The sequence below is a fragment of the Glycine max genome, chromosome 2, assembly GCF_000004515.6.
Source record: "Glycine max cultivar Williams 82 chromosome 2, Glycine_max_v4.0, whole genome shotgun sequence".
NCBI classification, from domain to species: Eukaryota; Viridiplantae; Streptophyta; class Magnoliopsida; order Fabales; family Fabaceae; genus Glycine; species Glycine max.
Window position 1 is genome coordinate 45,268,898 of NC_016089.4, and position 12,845 is coordinate 45,281,742.

At 28.0% G+C, this 12,845-nt stretch overlaps 1 protein-coding gene across 2 annotated transcripts; it reads left to right on the forward strand.

The window, feature by feature from the left end:
* Positions 1-1,759: 1,759 nt before the first annotated feature.
* On the forward strand, positions 1,760-3,622 carry LOC100803231 (putative transcription factor bHLH086). Of its 2 annotated transcripts, XM_014773338.3 has the most exons (5): positions 1,782-2,363; positions 2,463-2,570; positions 2,694-2,759; positions 2,902-2,967; positions 3,152-3,622. In XM_014773338.3, the coding sequence occupies exons 1-5, from the start codon at positions 1,818-1,820 to the stop codon at positions 3,251-3,253; spliced, it is 888 nt and encodes a 295-aa protein (XP_014628824.1). In that variant the 5' UTR covers positions 1,782-1,817; the 3' UTR covers positions 3,254-3,622. The 2 variants fall into 2 exon arrangements, with proteins under 2 accessions (XP_040864682.1, XP_014628824.1); XM_041008748.1 differs by having other exon boundaries at positions 1,760-2,363; positions 2,902-3,565.
* The last annotated feature ends 9,223 nt before the right edge of the window (positions 3,623-12,845 follow it).

Genomic DNA, 12,845 nt, shown 5'->3' on the forward strand with positions numbered 1-12,845 from the left:
AGACAACCCCAGTAATCAACAGTGTTTTCAAAACTGTTACTCGACCAAAAATGTTCACTTTGACCAAAAAAATGTCAAGGAATCACTAACATGCAAAGTGGACCACAACAAATATAATATTCACATGGTCCCCATAAAAGGGGCACATTGACAAAAAACTAATACAATATGTACCCATCAATGTATCACTGCACACTATTAAAGTAAATATGAAAATCTAATAACACGTAGCATTACCAAATAGAAAATAAACTAACCTTTTAATGTGCTTGAAACCCTACCAGCAACGAACCCTAACTGCCATGAACCCTAGCCACCATGAACCCAAAACACTTGAACCCTAATCACCTCCAACCCAAATTGCCATAGCCATATGTTTCCTCAGAGTTTCAATTTTCCAACAAAACCTCTCCAATTCATGTAGCCAAAAATGATATCGTCCTGTTTAAAAAAAATTATTCATATTAATATTAATTTTTATTATACACATCATTTATTAATTTTGTAAATTAATGTTTCAACGACATGTTGGCAACCTTATTGAATATTTAATATAATTAATTGAGGGTACAATTGCGTGCTTTAAATTAATTGAGGGACCTTATTGAATATTTAATATAATTACGGAACTAAAATTACAATTAATCTTTTTTTTTCAATTGTTAGGAATAAAAAAGTATAAATTCGAGCGGAAGATATGAAAAATGACATTAAATTTGTTTTTAAGAAAGTATGTTGGATTAGTTTGTACGTGCAATACTTAACTTTATATTTTATGATGTTTTATCTAAAATGTTCCAGTTGCATGCACTCAAACCATTTGAACGTGACCATAAGTAAACTATTATGAATTCATGCATGAGACTTTTAGCTCGTAAGCTATGAAGTCCATTTATTAATAGTTTGTGTACAAGAAACCAATTCATGCTAAGGTTCAAAATATTCCACGTTACTTTCCCCTGCACATTTTCCAACTTAAAAAGAAAAAAAAAGGAATTCAGAAAATAAATGGAATTATATACAAAACCCACCATGCTTAATGTTCATAATAATGCCAATCAGTGCTATATCTTAGCCAGTTCAATAGCTAGTGCAGACAGCTACACAGAATGTTAACCTATATATAATAATATGGTACATAAATTGAATAGAGTATGAGTCCACGTGCTTAAGTTAATTATAAAAAGGAAGCATGTGAGAAGCTGCAACCCCAAGAGTAGCTCCAGCTTAATTCTTCATCAAAGTGAGAGTAACAAAAATGGGGAATCAAAGAGAGACGTGGGTTTGGCGAAGGATCCGGCGATCCTTGTGCTACTTAATTTGCTCTTCTTTTATATTCTCAATTGCATTCTCTTTTGCCAGCCAATTAACAATCCCAACATTAAGATAAATTAATTAATAAATTAAGAGAAAAAGGATAATATACTAATAATATAAATTTTTTTATATTGGTTTGAATCACAACTCATCATATAAGATAAATTTATCGATTTTTAAAATAATTATTTTAAAGTAATTCAAATAATAATTTATAATTGAATGATAATACAAGACTATCAATGCATAAATATTAAACTCTTAAATTAATTAATATTTTTAAAATTCTTAAATTAAGACACCAGTATTTTAGTATTATATTTTGATTTCTTGTTAAAGATTTCAGTTGACTACTATTACTCCATAAATCTCAATCAACACAAAATGGTGGTTGGTTTTTGAAGGCTATAAATAGGCCTTCTTCACTAGTTGTCATACTCATTATTCACCTTAACAAACATTATAGTTGCTTTTGCATTTGGGTTTCTTTTACCTCCTTAATGGCACTCTCTTTGACATCTAATGGGGTCAATGAGTACCAAAAATGTGTGGTTGAAGAGGAAGATGGCTCACAAAGTACTAATGGGCTCAGCAATGATTCAGCTTCAGCCATAACCCATTCTCCTCCTCTATGTAGCAATAGCAATGAGTATGTTCATAATAAGAGCACACATTACCAACTTGAAGAAGCAGAATCTCTGATTAACTTCAAAGCCAATGAGTACAACACCCTCATACAAGGTAGTGAATCTTTTCTTAGCGTTCAGAAGAGTTGGCTGTTCCCCAAAGAGAGTAATTTGCATGAAGGTTATAACCAATGGAACCATGCTATTAGTCCAAAAAGCACCACAGATATGCGCCTAGTGCAAAATTTCAGTTGCTTTGAAACTTCCGCTGACTATAGTTCCATATTCAATGGTGCAAAAGAGAAGCAACATGGTGAAAGTTCATCATCTGGGTGGCTATACTCTGAACCAAATGTCCCTAGCGATAGCCTGCTTGAGTCAGCAGCACAAGAGTTGGTCTTGACAAAACGCTCTTCTATGGTATTTTATTGTTTCCTAATCAATACTTTTTTAGAATAAGTTCATAAGAACTTTATGAAATTATAATGGAAGATATTGAGGTCAGATTTGTGTTTATAGGGAGAGAATATGCAAGCTACCAATGCCAAGAAGCCATGCACAAGTGCGAGTAAAGCAGCAAAACCAAAGTTAAACCCATTCAAGGATCCTCAAAGTGTTGCTGCCAAGGTTTGCTTCAAACCTAAGTTAAATTGTATTTGATACATATGTACTAAGTTTTGTTTGCAAATTAAGAAAACTTAAAAATATGAGATTCAATGCTGATAGAATGTTTGTATGAATATATCACAGAATAGAAGAGAGAGAATAAGTGAGCGGCTTAAGATACTACAAGAACTGGTCCCCAACGGTTCCAAGGTAGGTTTTTTTAAACTAGGTAGCAGAAAAAGTTGCTTTCTTTTGTACTTTCCTACATATGTTGCAGAGTTGAATTTCAACTCAACCAAACTCTATGAAATTTTACTAACTAGAATTATGATTTGGTTGATGAATTTTGCAGGTTGATTTGGTCACAATGTTGGAGAAAGCAATTAGTTATGTGAAGTTTCTTCAGTTGCAAGTGAAGGTGTGGAACTTGCAAACAGTGCACTACTTTTCTTCTTCTTTTGATAAGCAGTTTCTTAACTTGGTCCTATTTACAATTCTTTTGCATACTCAAATCTTCAGTTTCTTCAAACTAAAGCACATGGCTTAATTTGAATTGGAATCTCACATGTGGCATCTTTGTTCTCTACTGGTTCATTGTGAAGGTGTTGGCAGCTGATGAATTTTGGCCAGTCCAAGGTGGAAAAGCCCCAGACATTTCTCAAGTGAGACAAGCCATCGATGCTATTCTTTCATCTCAAAGATGAATTGCATAAAGATCATGGGTCCAAGAAATAAGTGTCATCATAATTCATAATTCAAACACAACTTTGCTGAACAAGAAAAAACTTTGTTCTGGAAGTTGGTCGTTCTGAAGGGCATTTTAGTATTTCGGAATGCTTGAACTTTTATAAATTGTTAATACTAAGTCAAGATCTAACAGAAAATTTGAGCATCTTGTGTTAGCGTTTGTGTATATGCTGGGGCTGGAAATTAAACCTCGCCCGTCCCAGGATTTATTCACAAAATATCTAAGTGTCTACGTTCTGTACCGTTCTCTGTACTAGTGGCGATGGAAATAGGGCAAATAATAAATTAAAAATATAAATCATAGTCTTATTTGACTTTTCTCTCAATTGAATGTCATCAGAATGAGCTGCTACCATTTAATTTGGTATTACTTATGGTAGATGAAACATCTTGGAGGTTGGGGTATTTCTTATCATATTATATCATGTTATATAATATAATATATATATATATATATATATATATATATATATATAAAATGAGAATGAAAAATGATTTTGAAGTAACTTGATCCCTTTTCATATTTACTTCAAAGTTATTTTTTATTTTTATTATTAATTTTTTTAAAATTTAATGATTGTAGTCATTAAGAATCTTATTTGTTATATTCTAAAAAAATGATGATGTATAAGTTGACTCCCCTCATGTGTCAGTTACTGTTCACACGGAAAACGGATAGCCCAAGTGCAGCAAATGATTATTGAGAGCATAAGTAATAAACCCACATGAATGTTTTTCTATTCCAACTTCCCCAAAGCCTCCGGTATCACAGCCGAACGAAGAGTTTTCTTCCCCAGCATAAATGGTTTATGGATGAGTTCTATTGGGGTAGTCGATTGGTTTATTACGAAATTAAGGATAAATAATAATAATAATAATAATAATAATAAAATATAGATGATAAATTTAGATGTTACTTTAATAATTAATGCTATGCTTGGTACAAACATCCCAAAAAAAATGGGAGAAAGGAGGAAATGAGAGGAAAGAAATGATTCTAAAAATATAAATAAATTGAGTTATATGTGAATTATCTGGGATAAAGTAATTGAGTGTTCTATCAAATTTTTGTTAGTTTAATTAAAATAAATAATTTTAAATTTATGAATAAACTTGATTACTTAAATGAGGAAAGTTCAAATTTTAAAGTTGCATATATACATGCATAAAGTTCACTATTTATAAGAAAACACTTTATTTACTAAATTATGAAAATAATATAATGTAATATTCAATTTTGGATTTTTGAATTTCATATTTTTCCATAAATCCAAATTTCCGACTTAGTCAAAATTTTATATTAAATCTAATATGATCATACAAAAACAACAACTAAAATTATCATAATAAGTAGCTACGCCCAGTAAAAAATTGTATAATTAAACAAAAGATACTAACTTATAGAAAAGAGATTTAGTTTTTAAAATATATGATAACAATTTAATTGATAAGAATTTTTTTTATTTAGATATCATGTTTAAAGGTTTAAAAATAATAATTGACCTTCAATTTTTATCAAAGCAAAATTTAATTTTTAACATGAGAATAATAAGAACAATAGTTATTTGTTTCAAACAATGAAATAATATTTTTTTTTATTAAAAATCGTTTAGAAAAATATAGAAAGGTCTTGAAAACTATTGAAAATGATGGTGGTATATTTTTTGAAAATGGTATAATCTTCATTAGTAAAAGAAACATCAAGAAGAGAGAAACAAAATATGAAATCTAATAAGAAATGCAAAGAGAATTGATTGTAACAATAAAAGAATGAGGAATTAAAACACTAGAATTTGACTTATTTAATTTTAAGCTTAATATCACTTTTGTCTATTATATTGTACAATTAGTTTATTAACTTAAATTTTTTGAAATAGTAATTTAAGATAGTGGTGACTAAAGCCGCCACTATGTGTTTTTTTCCAGGCAAAAAACTCAAACACCACATCCTTCTCCCCCAACAAGAAATCAAACAATCAAGCAATAAGATGTACAAAGTATAGTCTAAATTACTTTTTATGAACTAAGAAGTTTCAGAGAATAAAGGAGATGACTGACAAACAGAAAATAAAAAAGGGTTGTGGGGATGATTGTGTGGATATGGGTTTTTGAGATGGGAGAACGGAATGGGTGACGGTGGAGGTATTGGCGGCGTTACAGTGGTGTTGGGGCTGCGTGGTTCAGATTCCTTGCTCCTTCACTGTCATTGGCGACAAGGGCCACCATGCTATGAAAACCTCAATGTCGCTCGCACACTCTTCCACTCCATGTTGCTCAGCAACACCGTTTCCCGGAACTCCATGGTTGTGTGTGTTTCTCTGTGTTAGTTGAGGAGGAAAGAGTTGGCTATGTGTGGGGTGACTTGTTGGGATAGTGAAAAAAAGAGATTGTCGAAGGTTACTTTTGGATAAGATTTTATATGACTGTGTGAAGATGAGCTCGTTTGGTTAATTAGAAGAAATGATGAAAACGAGACACTTTAAAAAACTTAAATTGGATAAATAAAACTTTTAAAATTTAAAAATATGATCATCAAGATATTTTAATTAACTTATAATTGTTTTTACTATCTAAAAAATTCATTTGAGTCTTCCATAAGCAGGTTTCTTTATAGTAATTTTTCAATTATTTTTAACTTTTTCTAAATGTTAGTTGAAATAACATTTTTTGAAAAATATTTCTAGTTTATAATATTTTTTTCACTAAAATATTTATTTATTTTTGTTGTTATTTTTAAAAAATAAATTATAATTTTATTATTTTTCTATTATTTTATATTTTTCAGTTATTTCAATAACTAATTTTATTAAACTCTTCTAATTTAATAAGTTAATTTTTTAACTTTTAATTTTTCAACTAGTTTAAACATCATATGTGCAAACTTTCTTCTTTTCACAATCTTTATTACTTGAGTGAGTAATGTGTGTCAACGGACGAAGCTAAAGATGCCCGGCCGACATTGATAATCCACAAATTCACCACTTGTTTTGCTATAAATTTTAACATTTTATTGGATGAATGAAGTTGACAAAGATCCAACTCTAACCCACTTGGTTATGTTATAAAAACAATTTAATTAACTTATAGAATTAGAATCATTTGGAAAAAGGTTTTCAACTAGTTAATAGATGTAAATTTATATAAAAGACATGTTCGTGTGAGATTTTATATTTTCATTTTTTAGATAGAAGTGTATCTTTAAATAAATTCAATTTTAAGTTTTTTATTTAATTTTAATCTCTTATTATTTTTAAAGGATCAAATATATAAAATGAATAGCAGTTTGTTTGTTTTTTTCCCTTATAACAGAAGACTATCACGTTCATAAGAAAAATGACACGATTATATTCAATCATGCATACAAAAAAAATCAGCGTTGATCGTGGGATGCATCTTCATAATTTTTTGACTATATACACATAGAACAATCACTGCTTAGTAAAGTAGGAAGACTTCATCTTAAAGCCTAATTAATGTTTTCTAATAACATATCTAATATCTATCCTATTAATTTTTCCATTGCAGAGAAAGAGTTTCAACTTGAAATTCATTCATTTATGCTCCCTGTATAAGTGAAGAACTTTAGTTTAGCATCAACAACGTACAATTTAAAAAATTGTAACGAATTTCAAGTTGAATTCAAGAGTTTAAAAAAAGAGATAACTCAAATATAACCAAAAAAATTTGAAAAACAAACAATAAAAATTAAAAGAAATGAAAACAAAAATTCAAAGTAAAATGCCAAAGAAAGGAAAGACTAGAAGACTAAAAATAAGAATAACACAAACCAACAGCACAAAATCCTTTCATGCTATCATATTCCCTATCATTAAAGCACATAATTAGTACTGGTAACCGTAATATCCTAATAAACTCAGATTTAAAATCCTTCTATATCTAGTCCAAAGCGAATGAATTTTGATCTCTATAAATTTGAGTTGTTTATGAAATATATATGATATGACAGTATATATAGTAGATACATACTTATAAGATAAGATACACACCAGTTTTGGACTTGCATGTAGTTAATTACATGCATCTAGTTCCATTGGTTTTAGCCTTAAACACGTTTGATATACTTTTTGATTCCATGATTTCTTCAACCCCTCTCGTGCCTTTGAGAACCTAATTGGTAACGAATGTGTTGTTATCTTGATGAGCTATGCATGCACATGAGTCTCCGTACAGTTTTATGCTTTACTCTGTCTAAACAAATAATTATATATCCTGTACATGTAGAGATTCACTCAGTCTAATTAAGTTGCATTTCAATAATTCTTTTTCCTACTATAGCTTCTTTATTATTTTGTTTGGAATGAAGTGGGGAACCATGCATTAAGCACGTGTAACTTTTAATAATTAAGGATCACATGGGCAAGGGTAATCACATGCCCAAACCCACAAAAATCGGTGACACTATACTATACAATATACATTCCAATGAATAATGATTTGGGATTAAATAAGTCTTTCTGAAATTTAAAATGAACGAATAATTAATTGGTTAATTTATTATTCCTCTCATCACATATAATTCCTTCCCTTACTTGGACATAATCATTTCCCGGCCATATCCACTTGGACATTATCAATTTGCTTTTCAATGGTTGGCTTCATTTAAATTAATTTTGGGTACAATACAATGATATTAATTGTCACAATAAAAAAAAAACTTTATGTACTCATTAGAGAAGTCAGGGAAAAAAAATAGAAGATTACTGCTTTGTAATTAGTTAGTCAGAAATAACGAACACTCATAAAAAAAAAAACTTAATTATGTGAAAAAAATTAATTTTTTATATTATATTTTAAAAAATAATATATAAAATTATAAAAATATAATAAATTAAAAAAAATTGAATTATTTTCAAATAAAACTTATATTAATACTATATTTTACACTAAATCTTCAAATGAACACTTGGGTCTTATGGTAAAAGAGTTTTTTTTCTTGTTGTAAGGATCATGGTTATAGTTGTTGCTTAACGTTTAAAACTTAACTAGGAACTAAGATAGTGTATTTTAAAATATAAGAGAACTCAAATAGTAAATTAAAAAATAGGAAGACCGATTTAGTATAACAAGGAATGAATTTTACAATTAAACCTTAAAAAAGTCTAAAATTAAATAGTGGAAGACTTAATCATGTAACTTTCACATTATTAACTCAACGTTCTAACCAACTAAACTAATAAGTCAATTATGTTATAAAATAATTAATATTGTTATGTATAACACTAAAATTTCTAATATATATTTAATACACGTTTACATAAAAAATTTTGTGACAATTAATTTACCAAAATGCATATGTAAATTTATATAATAAATTTTGTGACAATTAATTTTTAAATAAAATTTATTATTTAAATTTACATATGCATTAAATATATATTAAAAAATTTAGTGTTATATATAACAAAATTAATTATTTTATAACATAATTAACCTATTAACTCAATTGGTTAGAGTATTATTTTAATAATATGAAAGTCAACCGTATTTAAATATAATCCGTATTTACATACAGATTGGCAATACCAATCCATAAATTTATGGATTATGAATCCATAAATTTGTTAAGACTAATTTTAAAAATAACGAAAAAATGTTGAGTGTAAAAAAAAATATTAGATGCATAAAGCAATTGTCTTATTTCTTGTTAGACAACAAATCAAGCCTCGTAAAAACTAGTACAATTTAACCCAACCTCCCACAGTTCCACCCCCCAATAGGGCACATATATAAATGATAAAACCCACACCAGTGCACCACACACACATTGGAAACTTTTTTTTAAAAAAAAAAACTACTTCATTTGGGAGGAAGAGGTCAAAGTACCTCGCTTCTAATTATACATCTGTTTTTAGTTGCAGGGAAAAACTAAATAATTCTAATTTCATTTTTTTCTTTCATAATTGCAGGTTCTATAACAGTTGCATCAGGTGGAGATTTTCGTTGCATGGCAAAATATTACAAATTTTATATTTTGTTGAATACTTTTCTATGAATTAATTATTATATGTAAAAATAAATGTCTCACGTATCATTTCGACTTTCGGGTTAGCAGAAGCACATGAATTGTGTGTTGCCAAAAAAAAAAATGAACTACGACTTGTCAATAATCCATAAATTCATATTTAAAATGATCACTTCACAAGCCAATTTCGCTGGGTTTTGATGGCTATAGGGATGCATATGTTTACATCACGCATGCACATCTTATAAATTTGACTCCTTAATTAGGCTACGATATAATAATATAATCGACCGACTTACATACATAATTATGGGTTCAAACGTAAGGAGAAATGACCCTATTCCTATTTTGTTTTATGCATGATTAAGGGGACTGTTTAAAAAATACGTGGTCACATGAACGTGAAACAATTGAATGGTATTGATCCAATATTTATTTATCGATACAATCACACAATTGCCAATGGGGGCTGCTATTTTTTGGTTTATGAATATGGACCCTCCGTGTAATTTAATATCTCGAGAAGAAAAAAGAAATAAAAAAAAAAGAAAACAAGAGAAATAAAGAAAAGTACAAAGAATCAAATAAGTGTTTGCAATATACGTACATAGACGTTGATATATCATTCCTTTTAGTATATATATCCTGACAGAGTAACATAGAGCACTTATCAACGTGCTAAAAGTAATTAATTGCCTTGTGTAACGTTGCTTGAACAAAGATTCCACATCTTTTGGCCTTTTATTTAGAAAATATAGTACTTTTGAATAATCCTAGAACCTGCATACATACAAACGGGATATGTCGTCGTAGATTAGCCATGTCGTTTCATTCATCCCTTCCTTGATTCCCTATTTTTTATCAACTAAAAGTCACAATGCCTCGTGTACTCACTTTAATTACTACTTTTTTTAATCAATATAAACATAATTATATTCTTTTCAAATCAATTTAAATAATATTTGCAAAATATACGAGATACTTGCTATTTTTCAATAAATTTTATTAGAAAGAATAAACACGCACTTGTAACCAAAAAAAAAAAGAATGAATAAACACACAGACATAAGATAAAATAATGTTACCACACTGTGTGACTTCCCCCTTAGGCTGATGATGAACCTGTTTTATTTTATTTTATTTTTTACCAAAAAAGGAAAGGAATTTCAATGAACCTGTTTAATTAAATCTGTTCCAGGTTAAAGGCTTATAGAGATTAGGAATTTATGTTCATCACTTGAGGTTGTAAGAGATTAATTAGGACTCCGAAGGGTCAATTTTTTTCTTGGGCCGTATTTTTTTATTATGAAATGTCCTATAAACTATATTTTCCTTGCATTTAGTCGTAGATGTGTGTGTGTAAGATTATTCTGTATTATATTTTAAAAAATTACAATTAGAGGGACTAAAATAAAATGTTTTAAACAATAGAAACTAAGAAAAAATATTACAATTATTGGGGAGGAAATTAATTAAACCAATTTCAATTTAAATATCAAAATCACAAATTACGTGGAACCTGCAGGGTGGGTCCTGGATTTTTATTTTGGATTTATGTGTTGTAATTTGTTTGATTTGGAAAGCGTTTGGCATTACAAAAATAATGCTTCTTTGTATGAACGAGGTGTCAGTCAATTCGGGATATAAATGGCGATGTGGGGCTTGACGTTCGACCCTCCAAACTGGGCCCCCAACCAATTGCACATTTTTGTTAGGAATGAAAAATTGGTATTGATGCAACAAAAAGAAGAAACAAAAAAAGTATTTGATCTTGAGGGATTGGGAATTTTCTTCGTCTTTAGCCTGATCATTTTCTTTGAATTATACAGAAACATATGTTTGGATAAACCTTTTTATAGATACACCAAAAAAAAAATTGAAAAAATAGGATCATAAAATACATGGAACTCTTTTTATAAGTTAAAACAAACTTAGGTATTTTTTATTTTTATAAGAACTATCTCATGTAGCATTTTCAAAAAGAAGTGAGAAGTTGATTTTAATTTATAGAAGAAGCTTAATTTATTTTGTCTTTTTTTTCCTTTTATAAGTACTTATAAAAGAAGTATATTCAAATAAAGTTTAAATATTTCATTTCAATTAATAAATAAAAATATATTTTGTAAATTTTCATAATTAAAAATTCAACCTAGTATTAAGAGTTTCATATATTATCAAATAATTAAAAAAACATTCTAAATTTATTAATAATTTAAGTACATATGATAATTTGTGATTGAGTGTATGTATGATGTATTTTAGTTAAATTCGATTATTAATTAACATATAAATTTCATTTCATAATTTTATTATTATTATTATTATTATTATTATTATTTTCACGTGAAAATGAAATTGAGGTTGACAAACTTGACAGTTGCGATTAGCATTTACGTCTTTACAGAAAACTATACTACAATTGTCCATGTTTCATGATTTACACGTCGGCTTATTTTTCCTTTAATTAATTAATAAAAAAATGGCAAGACAAGTGTTTTTATGTATGGATAATTGGATATCTTTTTCATATTCACGAATTTAACATAAATTTAAAATTTTATTGAATATCGTGAATTTTAATCAATTTACTAATTTAAAACGGTTTCTTTTGACCAACATGTAATTGTAAGAGTAAAATTGTGCTTATTTTTTTTAAGTAAGTTTTATGAGAAAAAATATTTCAGGAGAGAATTCACTGAATGAAGATGTTGAGTCACATGTTTTGACATAAAATAATTACCGACAAATATTTCATACCAATATTATAATAATCTTTAAAAATAACTTTTGTGAACATGTCAATTTTATAAGTTTGAGTGGTAATGCATAATATTAAAAGAGAAAATAGATTATACATGACAATGTAAAATAATTTTACATCACAATTCATCATAATTTATTATGTATGATAAATTTATTGATAATATTAAAAATCATATTAATAATAATTTATGATTAAATGATAGTATAAAATTATTTTAAAGTGTTAATATATAATCATTAAACTTATATTAAAAATAAAAAATTTGAAAGTGTGGCATGTGGCAAGCTTTTATGATTATTTAATTAGTTTTGTTTGTTAAAGTTATTTCAAATATCTACTGTTTTTTAGAATGGAAAACAGCTTAAGTTCTAATTTGAGATTTATTAAAACCAGGTAAAAATAACAGATGAAGTATTTTTTCAAGAGGGATAATAATAATAATATAAAGTTATATAACTAAAATGTAATATATAAAGAAACTTTTTTTTAAAAAAATAATGTTTCCCATAAGATATGACATGACATAGGAGAAAAGTTTCCACGAGCTAACTTATATAGTAATCTTTATTGAGAAAAATGGTACATGAAAATTGGTTAATTCACCATCCAATTGTAAAGCTGTAGGCATCAAGTAAATTTTCATGACTACAAATCTGCAATGAAAATTAAAAAATTTAAGCAATGATAACACTAATAATGATGATGATAATAGGAACCACAAATATCATGATGTCGATCATGACAATTATGATATTAATGATAATATGATCATGATAAGTATGATAATTTATGTCCAGGAACA